Source organism: Pygocentrus nattereri, chromosome 11, assembly GCF_015220715.1.
Source record: "Pygocentrus nattereri isolate fPygNat1 chromosome 11, fPygNat1.pri, whole genome shotgun sequence".
Classification (NCBI taxonomy): domain Eukaryota; kingdom Metazoa; phylum Chordata; class Actinopteri; order Characiformes; family Serrasalmidae; genus Pygocentrus; species Pygocentrus nattereri.
The window spans coordinates 40,718,218-40,737,052 of NC_051221.1; the positions used below are offsets into that span (position 1 = coordinate 40,718,218).

General features: G+C 43.2%; 1 protein-coding gene across 28 annotated transcripts in view; it reads left to right on the forward strand.

Moving 5' to 3' along the window:
- The window catches only part of nrcama (neuronal cell adhesion molecule a), a 118,789-nt gene that overhangs the window by 93,694 nt on the left and 6,260 nt on the right, over positions 1-18,835 (forward strand). For 12 of the 28 annotated variants that reach the window (XM_017706484.2, XM_037542349.1, XM_037542348.1 and 9 more), the window contains 12 exons: positions 438-508; positions 614-839; positions 2,306-2,421; positions 3,831-4,035; positions 6,072-6,194; positions 6,413-6,577; positions 11,488-11,523; positions 13,753-13,818; positions 14,142-14,264; positions 16,996-17,151; positions 17,876-18,007; positions 18,517-18,595. In XM_017706484.2, coding sequence (XP_017561973.1) covers positions 438-508; positions 614-839; positions 2,306-2,421; positions 3,831-4,035; positions 6,072-6,194; positions 6,413-6,577; positions 11,488-11,523; positions 13,753-13,818; positions 14,142-14,264; positions 16,996-17,151; positions 17,876-18,007; positions 18,517-18,595 — 1,498 coding nt within the window. The remainder of the gene's footprint in view (positions 1-437; positions 509-613; positions 840-2,305; positions 2,422-3,830; positions 4,036-6,071; positions 6,195-6,412; positions 6,578-11,487; positions 11,524-13,752; positions 13,819-14,141; positions 14,265-16,995; positions 17,152-17,875; positions 18,008-18,516; positions 18,596-18,835) is intronic. The other 16 variants (XM_037542358.1, XM_017706491.2, XM_037542356.1 and 13 more) reach the window with 3 other exon arrangements.

Below are 18,835 nucleotides of genomic sequence, written 5' to 3' on the forward strand. Positions count from 1 at the left end.
AATTACTGTGTCATTTCTTTATTTTACCTAAATGGAAAAAAAATAATAAAATGGGGTCCATGAAAAAGTTGCTAAATTTTATGTTTGATTTTTTAAATATGGTAAAATGTGTTTTCTGCAGAGGGTGAGTTAAACTAAGAGAAACGTAGGAATTTAAGAAAATATTTTATTTGACCAGAATATTTCATACTATATGATATTTACAGTTAATGGTTTCAGCTCCTTTGTGATTGTAGCCCTCTCAGGGTTGATTTGTCCATGTTCTCCCACGAGCACTGTTGAGCATGGTCTGCTAGAAAAAGGATTAACAACAACTATTTATCAGTTGACAGCCGTAGTCAGAACACGTGTTAGTCCTTTTATTAATTAAAATGCCATTTATACATCAGCGGTAGTATTTTTGAAGGTTTTTTAAGTGACTCTGTTCTGATCCTCAGCGCCTGATGAAAATCCTTCTGATGTTGAGGGGACTGGAACTGAACCAGACAATATGGTGATATCTTGGAATGTAAGATTATTATGCTGAAAACACTGAATTGCATTGAGTCAGGTGGGTGTTTTGGGTCATTTTGGTGTCAGTAAGACTGAACTGATGTCTGCGTTTGAATAATAGGAGATGACAGGGCTGCAGTCTAATGGTCCTGGGCTTCAGTATAAGGTGAGCTGGAGACAGAAGGATACAGATGAAGACTGGATGTCCATCATTGTGGCTAACGTCTCGGAGTATGTAGTGACAGGGACACCCACCTTTGTCCCATATGAGGTGACGGTGCAGGCCATTAATGATTATGGGTCCGGCCCCAAACCAGAGGTGGTGCTTGGATATTCAGGAGAAGACCGTGAGTCAGCTGTGCATTTCTACATCGCAAAAGGCCCCTTAAGTGCTAAATCTGTTTTGAATATTTCAGATATTACATCCTGTTTAAGTGCAAAGTGGACATGGCCACTGCTTGATTTCCATCGATTCCTTATTGAAGACTTTTTATTGTTTCACAAAATAACAGACAACAAGTAGAAGAGGACAAACAGCAAAAAAAACAAAACAAAGAGACATTAGAGACATAGACAGTAGGACTGATCATGGTACAACATCATAAAATTAAATAAGGGAGGAAGAGTCCATATTCCATGCATACCTTGCAGGAAATCCAAAATACGTAACCCAGACGTTTCAACAGTCACGGGCTTAGCATGGTTAAGCCTCACAGCAGTATATTCAAATTTTGCCATGTTAAGTAAATTAACAGCCCAGAATGATTCCAATTGAAGTCCAGGTGTGATCCAGTTTTGTAGAATTGTCTTTTTAAGCAGCAGTGAATCCAGAAAACAATGTTTTACTCTGTATCATCTTTAACCCTATATTGGAGTTGTCAGGAGACACAAACTTGGGTCATAATTATATTCAATTTCCAGTCAATTAGACAAAACTGAATTTACATATTTCCAGAATTTCCAGAATTCCCAGAACATATGTAAAAATCTACCAGGAGCAGTGTTGGTACATATATGACAATAATGGAGCATCGTTTTAAATCTTCTATACGGTGTAAGTTATGGTCTATGAGTAACCTTGAAATGAATACGTTGATGTGCTGGATTTTTGGATGTTCTGTTAAGATTAGACCAAATAGTTTCCCATTCCAGAGTGTAATTTAAGGCAGCAAGCTCCCTGTTCCATAATGGAATAACAGAAAGAGGTTTCATATCAACTTACGATAGATCCTGGCTACACATCCTTTGGAGGGCATATATGGCTGGATCCAGTCCACCACAGGATGAGCAGCTATAGGAAAGCCCCATGGGCACTGATCTTAATTGCAAATACACAAAGTAAGTAGAAGCTGGGAGACAAAATGTTGTGTCTCAAAAGAGCGAAAACCTCTATCGTCATAAAGACCACCACAAATATTAACACCCCAAGACCAAGACCAAGAAAACTGAGTTGGTAAGAAGGTTGTGGCCCTCTTAAGAGATTATAATGATGCCACAATTGAGTAGAATGACAGTCTGAAAGGGCCTCCCATGAGTCTTTCTATATGGGCCCAGACCTTGAGGGAATGTGCAGCAATACACCTGAATTTCAAATCAAGATTTTTAGAACCGGTACTTGTATACAGGAAATCTTGTATTCGGTGTGGCCTTACTAAAGAGGATTCAAATGAAGGCTCTTTTTTGAAAGAGTCTCAGCTTTATTAAGCCATATAGTCTGGCCGAAGTTAAATAACAGCCCTTTAGTTTAATATACAACATCTGATTGGTCACATTACTAAACAAGCCATTTACATGTTCTTTCTTGGTCTTTCAGGCCCAACGATGGCTCCAGAGAGTGTGAAGGTGCTTGTGCAGAACAGCACGGTGGCTGAGGTTCACTGGGAGCCCATTCCTCCTTCTACAGTCAAAGGGAAAATGTTGGGATACAAGGTAGGCCGCAGAGTGAGACGGGAGACTCAAAGACTCTTGAAACAGTTGCTACCAAAATCCTGAACATCCAGCTGGAATGAAACCCTTGTTTTCATTAATGTACAATCACCTGTAACTATGAATCGTTGTGTTAGCTTAGAATGACCCCCTTCACACTTACATCGGGAGCAAGGGCGCATTTTAACCTTGAAGCAGCAGCTTGACTGTGGAAGTGCTATAGCGCTGGTTGGAAGATGTAGAAGGAAGAAGAATCCGTGGTGGCTGCTGGTGCTGGCTGACCGTTCTGTGTTGTGAGAAGTTTGAGAGCCCAAATGTTGACAAATGGAAGCTCATACGTATTACTTAGCACAAGGAAAAGCAAGCGAGGATGAATCCCCCATCATCAAGGAAGTGAAAAAGGGCGTGAAGAAGAAAACCTGACACAGGTGGAGAGGAAAAAGTGATGGAGGGGTATTTAGTTAGTTGCAGTCTGCAACCTCGCCGCTCGATGCCACTAAATACTACACACTGCACCTTTAACCTTAAAGACCCACATCCTAAGGCTTATTATTCACAAAATTGTGTGAAATACAGCATATCTATGAAAGTTAAGGGTTGATAATTATTAGGTACACCTTGCAAGTAAAAGGTTGGACCCCCTTTCGCCTTCAGAACTGCCTTAATTCCTCATGGCAGACTTTCAACAAGGTGTTGGAAACGTTCTTCAGAGATTCTGGTTGGTTATTTGAGTTCCTTGTTGCTTTTCTATAATCTGGAACCAGTCTGCCCATTCTCCTCTGACCTCTCACATCAACAAGGCATTTTCGTCCACACAACTGACCGCTCACTGGATATTTCCTCTTTTTCTGACCGTTCTCTGTGAACCCTAGAGATGGTTGTGCGTGAAAATCCCAGCAGATCAGCAGTTTCTGAAATACTCAGACCAGCCCGTCTGGCACCAACAACCACGCCACGTTCAAAGACCCTTAAATCCCCTTTCTTCCCCGTTCTGATGCTCGGCCTGCACTTCAGCAAGTCGTCTTGACCACCTCTACACGCCTAAATGCGTTGAGTTGCTGCCGTGTGATTGGCTGATTAGCTATTTGTGTTAACAAGAAAGCGAACAATAAAGTGTACCTAATAAAGTGGCCGGTGAGTGTATATAAACAGTTGAATACAACAATTTGGGCGCCCCTGGTAAAATGACATGTTTTGTTGATTTTCAGCGCTGTAGAGGATGTTTGTTTAGGCTTGCTGGCTCCAAGCAGAAGATTTCCAGAACTTCCCCTCCATTACGCAAAGCCATAAGATGAGGTCAAACCTTCAGATTTGCATTTAGAAAATCAACCAAACATGTCATTTGACATGAGGGTGTTCAAACTTGCATATGACTGTAGAGATGACAGTATTGTGTGATTGGTGTGTGGTAGGTGAGCTACTGGAAGGAGAAGAGTTTGCAGAAAGAGGATTCCAAGCCAGAAAAGCCACAGGAGCTCACTTTCAGTGGGAATGAGACAGAGGGCCGTCTCCCTGACCTGCAACCCTATAGCCAGTACAGCATCAATGTCAGGGCCTTCAATGGGAAGGGTGATGGACCTCCCAGTACAAACCAGAAATTCGAGACACCTGAGGGAGGTACGGTGTGGACGGGTTTGCTAACTGGATCGTTGAAAACTGCTAGAACTTTATTTTAACAATGTAATTTTACTGGCGTTCAACAAAAAATCTTTTAAAATCAACTTAACGTTCCCTGAGCCTAAACCAAACACTTTCTCTAACCCCTAACCTCTACCTTAACCCTAGTTTGGTGAAAAATCAGTGTTCTACTTACCTCAGATACAGCCAAGACATTGTGCTTCTTTACTGTAGCACTGGGGTTACAAGCCTAACATTGCTAAGTAACACTAGAAATCTATAGTCAATTTTTCCTGTGACCGCATCCCTAAAACTTCTCTCAACCTGCTCAAGCTCCAGCAAGCGTGCCCAGTATGACTGACTGTGAACTATAAAAATGAGCAAAACCATGTGGCTGAATGCTGTTTGAAGACATTTTAGACAACAGATCTTTAGACATTTTTACAGTTTACATTTAGTAATACGGCGTCCTAAACCACATCTTTAAACCACACATGTTCTACTTTCTATAGAACACTGTGCTCAGTAGATAGATAGATAGATAGATAGATAGATAGATAGATAGATAGATAGATAGATAGATAGATAGATAGATAGATAGATAGATAGATAGATAGATAGATAGATAGATAGATAGATAGATAGATAGATAGATACTTTATTGATCCCGAAGGAAATTTAGGCATCCAGCAGCAACAACACAAAACAGTAGGAAACATATTCAACATCTATCAAACACAGAACAATAGAAAATATATAAGGGTATAGAAACTTTCTGTACAAGGTAAAGAACTTTCTGTAGATGGAGCAGTGCAGTAGATTTTGCTAACAGCCAATAAATAAACTCACAGAGCAAAGTGCAAGGTGCAAACGACATTGGTTAGAAGAGTGACTGATGTGCCATAGAATTATTAATATGTACATGTAAAAAATATAGTTCTGTAAAGTGAATATGTGAATATATGAATACCACACCATGAGTAAAAGTGCTTGAGTGTAAGAGAGGTTGGGGAAGTGTAATTGTGAATAAATAATTAAATAATTAATTGGTTGAGTAGTTGAATAATGTCCATGTAGTGTGACTGGGTTAAACTCAGTCAGCAGCAGCATCCCGTCCCCGATGGGAGGAACTGAAGAGTCTGATGGCTCTCGGAACCGACTGAACACCACTACAGCTCTTTACTGGCACTGATTTCATAGGACACTGTCCACTGTTCCACTGTTCCAGTGTTCCAGTGTTCCAGTGTTCCACGCCACCCCATGTACTATTTATTATTCATTTGTTCTCGAGAGTGCGATCTATAATCTGTACGCTTTCTATGCAATAATTCTTAGATGTGCAATATTATATAATGCTATAAGCTGTCCAAGGAATGTGCAACAGCAACTGCTACCTCTCCCGTCTATTGTCTATTGACTGTTTTAGAATATATAGTTTTATAGTCCTTTTTCTTTATATTTAAGATTTTTGATACTTTTTTTTCTTTTCCCTTAAATACTGCACTTTATATATTTTAGCCTTATGTTTAAATTGTTTTGTATGTAGGAAGTGCCGTTGGACTGCTGCTCAATTTCATTGTACACTGTGACAATAAACGCATATTATCTTTATCTTTATCTTTATCTTATCTTATCTTATCTTATCTTATCTTATCTTAAAGAAGGCCAGGATGTGGTTTGAGTAGGTTGAGAGAAGATTTTGGGTATGCATTTACAGAAACGATCTAGTTTTGTTGGCAATGCTAGCTGCTTGGCTCCAGCACTAAACTATAAAAGCACAATTTGGATGCCAAGCATGTCTGATTGGCCACACCTGTGGTAAGTACACAGTTGTGTAAATTAAAGTTGGTGCCAAAATGTTCCTTCAAACCTGATCCTAATCCTACGGATTCTGTTGGCGGTCAACTGAATTTCACTACATTCTGTTAATTGGTTTGTAAATAACCCAGTCTTCATATATTTATTCAATAAATGACATAATTAAATAATCAGTCAATTGAATTTTGCTTTGTATCTCTTTGTGTCGTTGCGAAAAGTGCCTGGACCCCCGACTTTCCTCAGAATCACAAATCCAAATCTGGAGTCGTTCACAGTGGAGTGGGGCCCTCCCGTGGATGATAACGGTCGCATCACTGGCTACATTCTCAAATACCAGCCCAGTAAGTCTTAACAGCAGCTCTGAAATCGATCTTACGGGTAAAACGATGTTTCAGATGACGCAGTTTTCTAACTGAGGAGGAAGGACTGTTTCAATTTTAAATTTTAAATATTTATTTGAGTGGTAAACAGCACACCGGGCATAATGGTCTTTGCATAGAGTCTTTCCGCTGCCGCACTCTCTTTGTATTTCTTTTCCTCTTTTTCTGTTCATTCTCAGTTAATAACACAGAGGAGCTGAAAGAGATGACCCTCCTGGCTAACGAGACCAGTGTCATTCTTGAAAATCTCAAGTACAGCACGCGCTACAAGTTCTACCTTAACGCCATGACAATCAAGGGCTCGGGGCCTATTGTGACGACAGCGATCACAATCATGGATGAAGGTGAGGCTCAGCTGTGAAGCGAAACTCTTCTAAACCACCTACGGCTTTTAAGGAAACTGTTGTAGAAAGAAGCTGTTTCTTCATGCAGGATAGACCAGAATGGAGTTTATTTCACCTTTTTAAATATTTCTGCATAATTACATGGTTAAGATGTAAAAAAGTCATTCAGAATGATTTGGTGTGAAATGCCTACCAATTCAGAATTGTTCGGTGCAGTGGTGACAGGAACCAGACGTCTGAAGCCTTTAATGCTTCTAAGTCTTTTCTCAGGGGAAGTTACTGCATATAACCACAGGCAGAGCATCGTAAGGCGAAATAAAACTTTTCTCAGATTTACCCGTATTTTACTACTACCAACATTACAAAACTCGAAACATATACTCAGGTTCACTGATGATCCTGGAGAGTAAATAACTCACGATCAGCTCGCCAACGAATCCAGCATGTCGTGTGTTTTGGATGCTGCTGTGCTCGACGGCAGCAGTGGAAGTTGCTGTGCTGATCACCAGGAAAACCAGCATATCGATGATGTCCACAGAAAACAAGCATTTTCGAAATGGTGACTTTACAGTAGAGAGTAAAATGTTCTTTACTTTCGCTGTCAGTTAATATAAAGTGATTTATCCAAGCAATTTTTATTGGTCCAATCACCGTGAAATTTTCACACAGTGTGAACTACAGCTGCCGTGCTCAAATGACGCTGATAAGTTGTGAGAAGATGGAGATACTTGTGTTCTTTTTTGGACAGTGACAGTACGCTGTGTTGTGTGTATGTGGTGTCTAGCTAAACATTTACAGCATTTAGCAGACGCTCTTATCCAGAGCGACTTACAAGAAGAGCTTTATCTGTCTAGAGAAAGTGTCTCTGCTAGTTACCAACAGGTTAGAGAGAAAGACGGTCCTGAGCTCAGATACTGATAGAGTCTGTGTTGATAGGCAGAGAGAAAGGAACAGAGCTGAACACAGAACTCTGTGCCATTCAATGCAATGCAATACAATACAATAAACTACAATACACAGTGCAATACAATAAAATATAATATATAAGTGCAGCTATATACACATACATACATACATTTTATATATATATATATCCATCCATCCATCCATCCATCATCTTCCGCTTCTCCGGGGTTCGGGTCGCGGGGGCAGCATCCTGAGCAATGAAGCCCAGACCTCCCTTTCCCCAGCCACTTCCACTAGCTCCCTGGGAGGGATTCCGAGGCGCTCCCAGGCCAGCTGGGCGATATAGTCACGCCAGCGTGTCCTGGGTCTTCCCCGGGGTCTCCTCCCCGGTGGACTTGCCTGTGACACCTCCCAAGGGAGGCGTCCAGGAGGCATCCTAACAAGATGCCCGAACCACCTCAACTGGCTCCTCTCGACGTGAAGAAGCAGCGGCTCTACTCCGAGTCCCTCTCGGATGACCGAACTTCTCACCCTATCTCTAAGGGAGAGTCCAGCCACCCTGCGGAGGAAACTCATTTCAGCCGCTTGTATTCGCGATCTCGTTCTTTCGGTCATTACCCAAAGCTCATGACCATAGGTGAGGGTGGGAACATAGATCGACCAGTAAATCGAGAGCCTTGCCTTATGGCTCAGCTCTTTCTTTACCACAACAGACCGGTAAAGAGCCCGCATCACTGCTGACCCAGCACCAATCCGCCTGTCAATCTCCCGCTCCCTTGTACCATCACTCGTGAACAAGACCCCGAGATACTTAAACTCCTCCACTTGAGGCAAGAGCTCATCCCCGACCCAGAGAGGGCTCTCCACCCTTTCCCGCGTGAGAACCATGGCCTCGGATTTGGAGGTACTGATCCTCATCCCGGCCGCTTCACACTCGGCTGCAAACCGATCCAGTGAAAGCTGAAGTTCACGGCCTGATGTCCCCAATAGGACCACATCATCTGCGAACAGCAGCGATGTGACCCTGAGGTCACCAAACCGGACACCCTCCATCCCCTGACTGCACCTAGAAATTCTATCCATAAAAATTATGAATAGAATCGGTGACAAAGGGCAGCCCTGACGGAGTCCAACTCTCACTGGGAAAAAGTCTGACTTACTGCCGGCCATGCGAACCAAGCTCCTGCTTTGTTTGTACAGGGCCTGAATGGCTCGTAGCAAAGAGCCATGTACCCCGTACTCCCGAAGCACCTCCCACAGAATACCCCGGGGAACACAGTCGAATGCCTTCTCCAAATCCACAAAGCACATGTGGACTGGTTGGGCAAACTCCCATGAACCCTCGAGAATCCTGGAGAGGGTAAAGAGTTGGTCCAGTGTTCCACGACCAGGGCGGAACCCGCACTGCTCCTCCTGGATCCGAGGTTCGACTATAAGCCGGACTCTCTTCTCCAGTACCCTTGCATAGACCTTACCAGGGAGGCTGAGGAGTGTGATTCCCCTGTAGTTGGAACACACCCTCCGGTCCCCCTTTTTAAAAAGAGGCACCACCACCCCAGTCTGCCAATCAAGTGGCACCACCCCCGATGTCCACGCAATGTTGAAAAGGCGTGTCAGCCAAGACAGCCCCACAACATCCAGAGCCTTGAGGAACTCGGGACGGATCTCATCCACCCCTGCAGCCCTGCCGCCAAGGAGCTTTTTAACTACCTTAGCGACTTCGGCCTCAGTAATGGACAAGCCTATTCCCGTGTCCCCAGACTCTGCCTCCTCACTGGAGAACGTGTCGGTGGGATTGAGAAGGTCCTCAAAGTATTCCTTCCACCGCCCAATGACGTCTTCAGTCGAAGTCAGCAGCACACCATCTCCACTATATACAGTGCTAGTGGCACACTGCTTTCCCCTTCTGAGTCGCCTGACGGTTTGCCAGAATCTTTTCGGAGCCGACTTAAAGTCACTTTCCAAGGCCTCACCGAACTCTTCCCACACCCGGGTTTTTGCCTTGGCAACGACTGAAGCCGCAGATCGCTTGGCCTGTCGATACCTGCCAGCTGCCTCTGGTGTCCTACAGGCCAACCATGTCCGGTAGGATTCCTTCTTCAGCTTGACGGCATCTCTCACCTGGGGTGTCCACCACCGGGTTCGAGGATTACCGCCCCGACAGGCACCAACTACCTTGCGACCACAGCTACAGTCAGCCGCTTCAACAATGGAGGAGCGGAACATGGCCCATTCTGAGTCAATGTCCCCCACCTCCCCCGATATCTGGTCAAAGTTCTGACGGAGGTGTGAGTTGAAGATCAATCTGACAGGTTCTTCTGCCAGACGTTCCCAGCAAACCCTCACTATACGTTTGGGTTTGCCTGGTCTGACTGGCATCTTCCCCCACCACCTGATCCAACTCACCACCAGGTGGTGATCAGTTGACAGCTCAGCTCCTCTCTTTACCCGAGTGTCCAGTACACATGGCCGCAAGTCCGCTGACACGACTACAAAGTCAATCATTGAACTGCGGCCTAGGGTGTCCTGGTGCCATGTGCACTTATGGACATCCTTGTGTTCAAACATGGTGTTCGTTATGGACAAACTGTGGTTTGCACAGAAGTCCAAAAACTGAACACCACTCGGGTTCAGATCAGAGAGGCCATTCCTCCCAATCACACCCCTCCAGGTCTTACTGTCATTGCCCACATGAGCGTTGAAGTCCCCCAGTAGGACAATCGAGTCTCCAGGAGGAGCACTTTCAAGCACCCCTTCCAAGGACTCTATGAAGGCTGGGTATTCTGAACTGCTGTTCGGTGCATAAGCACAGACAACAGTCAGGACCCGTTCCCCAACCCGAAGGCGTAGGGAAGCTACCCTCTCGTCCACCGGGGAAAACCCCAACATACAGGCGCCGAGTCGAGGGGCTATGAGAAAGCCCACACCTGCCCGCCGCCTCTCACCATGGGCAACTCCAGAAAAGAAAAAAGTCCAGCCCCTCTCAAGGAGATTGGACCCAGAGCCCAAGCTGTGTGTTGAGGTGAGCCCGACTATATCTAGTCGGTATCTCTCGACCTCGCACACCAACTCGGGCTCCTTCCCCGCCAGTGAGGTAACGTTCCAAGTTCCAAAAGCCAGTTTCAGCAACCGAGGATCAGAACGCCAAGGCCCACGCCTTCGGACACTGCCCGATCCACAATGCACCGCACCCCTACTACTGCCCCTCCCATCGGTGGTGGGTCGATGGGAGGATATATATATATATATATATATATATATATTTATGTATGTGTGTGTGTGTGTGTGTGTGTGTGTGTGTGTGTGTGTGTGTGTGTGTATAAACCAGCTCTAGATCAGCATTGACCATCAAGAAATATATACAGCAAGGAATATATATATATATATATATATATATATATATATATATATATATATATATATATATATATATATATATATATATATAATGTGTGTGTGTGGGTTTCTTTGACAATTTTCTACAATGCAAGTTTTTCTACAATGCACCATTTCACATCAAACTGATTGACTTTGTTTACATCTCAATGATCAACTATGCAGATAGTTTGGACCTTTTCTTCTTGGTGAACTTCTGTAAGAAGCACTGAGGTTCTGCGGTATCTTTGGTACAGGTCCTTAACCAAACACACCCTTTTGCCTTTTGCTGTGTTTCTTTACAGCAAGGTAGTCCCTGGTCCTGATTCCATCTATGCCCTGATAATCTTAACTTTTGTGTCACAGTTCTATTCGTGTGTTGCCCCTTTGCCCAGCTTTTGGGCCTACTGTGCACATATCCTGAGACTAACTGGTATTACCTGACCTTTACTAGATCACTGTCAAACATTTGGTTTCTTGCAGTGAAAGCCAGCACTGCTCTTGACTGGATCTCCCTCTGTTAGCTTTACCTACACAGTTATCTAGAACCTCTCTGTCATATGGTGGTAATTGCCTGCTGCTTACAGTCGCTCTGTGTGTCTCTCTTCTCTCCTGTCTCTTTTGTGAAGCGTTAATACGGCAGCCCGCAGTAGAGGCGGGTAAAGGTAACACCTGAAATCAGGCATGCATGTCGCCCAGGCCATGGCCCACAATCCACTAGCACCATGAAGACGTAGACACACACGCATGAACCTCCCTAAGCAAAAAACCTTCCACAGATCTGCTCCATACTCATCATGGAGGAGTATCATTGACAGGGTCAAAGCTCCATCCCACTGCTTTCATTAGGGTGCAGCTCTGAAATATGTTGATCATCAAGCTTCGGGTTGAGATGTATATTATAGCTTGTTTGCTGGCCTGATGTACTTAAAGGAATATTCCTGCATTTCTTTCAAACAAACCTCTATCTGCCACATCTGTAGCACACAGTTGTTTACTACAAGCGTCTTGAAATGCACTAATAATAGAAGCCAATGGAGAGGTACTGAATTCTGTCAGCAGACATTGCTCAGAATAAGCTATAAATCAGTACAATCATTTACTCAGAGACTGAAAACTAGTTTTCCAGAGGGGAGAATTTGTGATGTATGCTCTGCCACATCAGTGGTTATACATCAATACCAGACAACCTTAACCATGACTGAAACTGCTTCGTTTCGTATTGTTTCTGCATTCAAAAGGGGTTTTTCTTCACCACTATGGTTGTTTTCCTTCGTCTTCTTGGTCTTTTGTTGAAGCTGAGCTCACCAGGGCGTTCCCTCTTTTAAAGAATGTACCAGATTGTTGATTTGGCCACTTTCCGCTGTCGCTCTGATAGGTTTACTTAGCTTTTTCAGCCTAATGATGGCCCCCTTCACCTGCATTGATGCCTCTATAGACCCATGAACAGCTACCGAGTATATATTCAGCACGTGGAATTAACTCCTGACATTTTATCTCCTTTATTTGAAATGAAATAATGAGGAAGGCCACACTTGGCATGAAACTGCTTATCAGCCAGTTGTGGAGGGACAAAGTGGCTGTCATGCAATGTTTGTGTTAAACCCCTTTGAATTAAAGCAGGAACGTCTGCACTTCAATCACATCTTGACTGCTTCATTTCAAATCCATTGTGGTGGTGTACAGTGTCAAAATGTACAAATTGTCACTGTCCAAATACTTATGTGTTTAATGGACTGATGTTTGAGGAAAGACCACCCCTAAAACTCCTCTTTCTCAGTTCCAGCTGCCTATAAATACCGGTCCTTCACTCTTCTTTCTCTTGGTGAAATTTGCACCCCACCTCCATCCCCTTCTCCTCTGTCTTGTCCATGTCTGCACATGATCTGGCGTTAGCCAATCAGGAGCACAGAAAAATACTGACTCTGCACTGGAGAAGACTCCCTTAGCCAATCCAGGGGCTGCGGCAAGACGAAACTAACACTGCTTTAACACTGATGGCCACATGTTCTGTTGTTAGGTGCCAGATTTAGTTAACATGGTTAATGTATCATAGCTAGTCAATGCATTTAATTTTATATCTTTCTGAGAGAACTTATGTTAAATATTAAAGGTTCGGTGGATAAAATGTATGTTTACACTGGACATAGACCAGTTTTGGTCAGCCTTCTATCCTATAGTACGTGATTTCTTCAGCTCAATGGTAGATCTGCTGCGGAAGAGTGGATCTTCAGTATCAGTACCAGAAGAGTATTAGTGGCATTGAACAGGAGCACAGAGTCTGGTGTTAGGCTTGGCCGCTGTGTTGGAGTGATGAATATTGGCACCACCCTCCCTGTTGGCACAGTCACACCATACCTCTGACTATATGCTTATGTGGTATTACAGTCGTTAACTGATGGAGTTCAGCATCTGTCCACTGGCTTCTGTTATTATTCTTAATAGGATGGAATAGAGTTTAGACTGAAAAATACTGGAGTATTCCTTTATGAAATAAGATGAATGCTCCTGTAGCTTTCGCTCTCCTCTCTCGCTCTCTTCTCTCTCTCTCTCTCTTCTCTCTCTCTCTCTCCTCTCTCACTCTCTTCTCTCTCTCTCTCTCTCTCTCTCTCTCCACTCTCTTTCTTTGCTTTTTTTTACTCCTCTTGCTATCCTACCAATCATATCTGATTCATCCCACACTAGCAACTTGCATGATGCTGCATGTGTAACTTTTTGAACTGTGTGACTCTCTCTCTCCTCCCTCTCTCTCTGTCTCTCTCCTCTCTGTCTCTCCCTCTTTCTCTCTTTTTCTCTCTGTCTCTCTCTCTCTCTCTCTCCGTCTGTCTGTCACTGTCTCAGCATTGTATGGTGTTATGATATTGTGCGTCTCACTCTTTTCCATGTTCTTTCAGGCACAGAATCCCCTTCACATCCAATCTCCCCTGTCACACAGTCTGTGCAGCCCCCATTTTACAAGGGTACAAAACAGCCACCTCTCTTACCCCCTTTCCACAGAACTATCTATGTATATGAGTGTAATTTTGTGTTTCTGTGATTGTAAAATTGTTTTTCACTGTTCAGTTCAGTATCTTGCATCTGTACAACAGGTAACAAACTGAAAGATTAAAGAAGCGCTGTGTAAGTCTTAACTGTCTCGACTCCGTCCTGTACAGAATGTTCTTATGGGACGGGTTTAGACAAACTCTGATGTGTGTCTGAGCACAAAACTTCTCTTCACTTTTCTTGGCTGTTCCACAGTGATGTTTAGCCCTCCCTTTGTGTGTGTCTATGTTGTGGGCAGCGCGTCCAGTCGGCCCAGTGTTCGGGAGCGTGAACTTTTCCCTGGAGGAAGACCATGCCATACTAAACTGGGAGTACACAGGGGACGAAAACAATGTATATGTGGAATATATGTTAGACAACAGTAAGCTATGCCTCATTGTTTCTGGTCATTCCCTATTATTATGAGATTAGCAGATATCATGTGGCATCATATGACCTCAGATTAGAATAGCCACTTCACGTGTGGTTATTAATGCTTAGCCATTTAATGCCTTCCAATAAAAAGTTAAGATAAATTAAGATAAATATGGAAAAAAGATAAATATGACATGACTCAGCTTCTTCAATGCATGCGTATTTCTAGAGCTGTTCTATAAGCCACCTACAGTCCATCCCAGTGTGTACAAACCTATTGGACACACTTGGTTTGAAAGTGCATTGTTAAAGTAACAGTTTGGAGAGAAATCAGTTTTACCTACAGCACTGTGCAAAAGTCATTTATTAAATATCCAGTAAGAATGACCATTATTTACAAGTTATTTATTTTTCAAGTACAGTCATGGCCAAAAGTTTTGAGAATGATACAAATATTAATTTTTACAAAGTCTACTGCTTCAGTTTTTATAATGGCAATTTGCATATACTCCAGAATGTTATAAAGAGTGATCAGCTTAACAGCAATTAATTGCAAAGTCAATATTTGCCTAGAAAATGAACTTTATCCCCCAAAACACATTTCAACTTCATTGCAGCCCTGCCTTAAAAGGACCAGCTAACATCGTTTCAGTGATTGCTCCATTAACACAGGTGTGGGTGTTGATGAGGACAGGGCTGGAGATCAATCTGTCATGATTAAGTAAGAATGACACCACTGGACACTTTAAAAGGAGGCTGGTGCTTGGCATCAGTGTTTCTCTTCTGTTAACCATGGTTATCTCTAAAGAAACACATGCAGTTGTCATTGCACTGCACAAAAATGGCCTAACAGGGAAGAGTATCGCAGCTAGAAAGACTGCACCTCAGTCAACAATCTATCGCGTCATCAAGAACTTCAAGGAGAGGTTCCATTGTTGCCAAAAAGGCTCCAGGGCGCCCAAGAAAGACCAGCAAGCACCAGGACCGTCTCTTAAAAGTGTTTCAGCTACGGGATCGGGCTACCAGCAGTGCAGAGCTTGCTCAGGAATGGCAGCAGGCAGGTGTGAGTGCATCTGCACGCACTGTGAGGCGGAGACTCTTGGAGCAAGGCCTGGTCTCAAGGAGGGCAGCAAAGAAGCCACTTCTCTCCAGAAAAAACATCAGGGACAGACTGATATTCTGCAAAAGGTACAGGGAGTGGACTGCTGAGGACTGGGGTAAAGTCATTTTCTCTGATGAATCCCATTTCCGATTGTTTGGGACATCTGGAAAACAGCTTGTTCGGAGAAGGCGAGGTGAGCGCTACCACCAGTCTTGTCTCATGCCAACTGTAAAGCATCCTGAAACCATTCATGTGTGGGGTTGCTTCTCTGCCAAGGGAATCGGCTCTCTTGCAGTCTTGCCTAAAAACACAGCCATGAATAAAGAATGGTACCAGAATGTCCTCTGAGAGCAACTTCTCCCAACCGTCCAAGAGCAGTTTGGTGATCAACAATGCCTTTTCCAGCATGATGGAGCACCTGGCCATAAAGCAAAGGGGATAACTAAATGGCTCAAGGAACAAAACATAGAGATTTTGGGTCCATGGCCTGGAAACTCCCCAGATCTTAGTCCCATTGAGAACTTGTGGTCAATCATCAAGAGACGGGTGGACAAACAAAAACCTACAAATTCTGACAAAATGCAAGCATTGATTGTGCAAGAATGGACTGCTATCAGTCAGGATTTGGTCCAGAAGTTGACTGAGAGCATGCCAGGGAGAATTGCAGAGGTCCTGAATAAGAAGGGTCAACACTGCAAATATTGACTTGCTGCATTAACTCATTCTAACTGTCAATAAAAGCTTTGATTACTCATATGATTGCAATTATATTTCTGTATGTGATAAAAACATCTGACAAACACACATAAAAACCAGAGGGCAGCAGATCATGTGAAAATATGTGTCATTCTCAAAACTTTTGGCCATGACTGTAGTATTTCTGAGAAAATTAGATGCATGCATGCATAACCGAGGAAGAAGAAAGTCAAAGAAAAAAAAAAAGTTTCAAAACTGAAGTTAAAAGTGATTAAAAATATAGAGATAATGAGACTCTTAACAACCTGGTAAACCACTGACACTGTCCTCTTCTGATAAACAGTACTGTTTGCTTCATGAGACTGAAAGGATGTCTAGCTGAAAAGAGACATTATTCAAAAAAGAACTTTTTAATAACCTTTAAACACTAAAAAAGCTGTTGTTTCTCACAAAACAATGGACTGACCACCCCTAGTCTAGACCGCAACGGGTGGAGGTGTGAAAGCTTTGGAGAACTGAACTTCGGAGGTGTGAAAAATATCCCTGAAGATGTCTGTAATAAACTGAAAGCACGTCTCCTGAAAAGAATGGAAACTGTGATATAGGCAAAGAATGAAATCAATAAATACTGAACAAATATTATTATATTTAGTTGTCGAGACTTTTGTGGGATATTCTGTTGTTTTTTGGCCATTTTGACTGGAAATGAATTAAGTGAAACTTTGGCACAGTACTGTAATTTCCTCCCAGCTTAACAGACTGTGAGTTAAGTTGTGTTGAACTGGCTTGCTTGTGTAGTTTCAGACATACTATAATCTATAAGTTATAAGACAAAAGTATAGACAAATGTAGAAGGTCAAATCTGACACTATCGGTCTTTATATTTGCATGATTCAAATCGTCATAACCTCCCTACGTCCACCTGCCCACCTCTTCCCAGGTAAAGAAGCCTGGAAAAGGGAGGCTGTAAATGGCTCCCGGACGTATCAGTTAAAGAGCCTAAAGGCGGGCATGACCTATAGGGTGCGCGTGGTGGCCAAAGACCACGGAGATGCAACGGTCCACAGCACGGAGGAGCTGCTGATTGCGGTTCCAGGTGAGGGAGCACAAACGCAGAAAACGTTCCACACTGACGTGGTCCATGGAACTCCGTCCAGTCGACATCTATGAGATCTTCTGTAGTTCTCCTGTAGATTAGACCAAAACAGTGGTCCCCAGTCCTGGTCCTGAAGTACTGTCCGGCTTGTTGTAGAGTTTTCACCCAGGTCACTTCAGGAAGGGCTTGTTTATGAGTGACATGGTTAGATCGAGTGTGTTATGAACAGGAGACACTCTACAATGTGAGAGTTAGTGGTACTTCAGGACCACAATTGAGAACCACTGCGCTAGAATATCATGAGCCAGAAGCATGCTGGAGGCCCAGGCACCATCATTGAAAAGTAGAGGCATGGCATGCAGTTTTCTCTGTTTCTTTTATTGCCGTTATTTTTGTGTCTTTCTGTTTTTTGTGTCTTTACTGCAGATGTTGTTAATAGAGAGAAATCCGTCCATGTCCTATCAGTGTACTGCTCTGAAGTGTCATTCCAGATTTTCTTTCTTTTTTGTGGTGACGTGGTGCTCACTAGTCATATTCTCTTCGCAGGTTTAGACACCACTTGTGATCTTCAGTGTTTCAGTATGCACAGTGGCGTGTGAATGTGTGTGTGTGTGTGTGGCATTGCCGCACATACTTAACCTCATTTGGTTTTGTGTGTATGCGGACTGCAAATTACTGAGGATGTTCTAACTGCTCTGTTCCCTGTCTTTGTGTGTATGTGCAGCTATGACCAGCAGGCAGGTTGATATAGCTACTCAAGGTTGGTTCATCGGTCTAATGTGTGCCATCGCTTTGTTGATCCTGGTCCTCCTCATCGTGTGCTTCATCAAGAGGAACAAAGGAGGCAAATATCCTGGTGAGTGTGTGTGTGTGTGTGTGTGTGTGTGTGTGTGTGTGTGTGTGTGTGTGTGTGAGTGTTTATAAGAGTAAAGGAAACCGTTGCTCAAAAATGATACACAGTCATAGGTAAATGCTGGGCTTCCCAAAATGACCATTTATTTATTGAATTTAATATATTGCCCCCCCCCTAAAAAACTATTAAAATAAATGGAAATTGTGCATTTATATCTGTTTACTGTAGAGGATGTTATCAGCAACAGTCATTTAGGCGAGAGTCTTTCAACCTTTGCATGCAACTGGATTACGCAGTGCACTGTTGAATTCAGTCTTTCACTGAACACAAAGAAGTATTTGTGAAATAGTCATTTTCTCAAGTTTCCGCTGGCAGAACCGGCAGTCTGGCACACTATATGCAGTGTTTAAGCCTCAGGCTTAAAAAATGGGCGTGTTTCTCTTCTTGGAATGTTAAAACCTTCTAATATTTCAGTTTTAATATTTAAATTCACTGGTTTCTTTTGCACACAGTGAAAGAAAAGGAAGAGGCTCATCAGGACCCAGAGATCCAGCCCATGAAAGAGGACGATGGCACATTTGGAGAATACAGGTGAGGGGAACGGTTAGGGATCCGTGAGCATGTGCTAAAGAGACATGTTATAATTAGATCAAACAAGCCACTCCTAAACAGTGTCTGGATAGTTTCTGAATTGTTTTATACAAAAACAGCTGTACAGAGGTCGCCATATATGACCAAACACAACCTGGGTTTTAATACATTCATAAATTGGGTGATGCATATTGAGCCAAACTAAAGACATCTCTAAATGTTAGTGGTAAATTTCAGTGA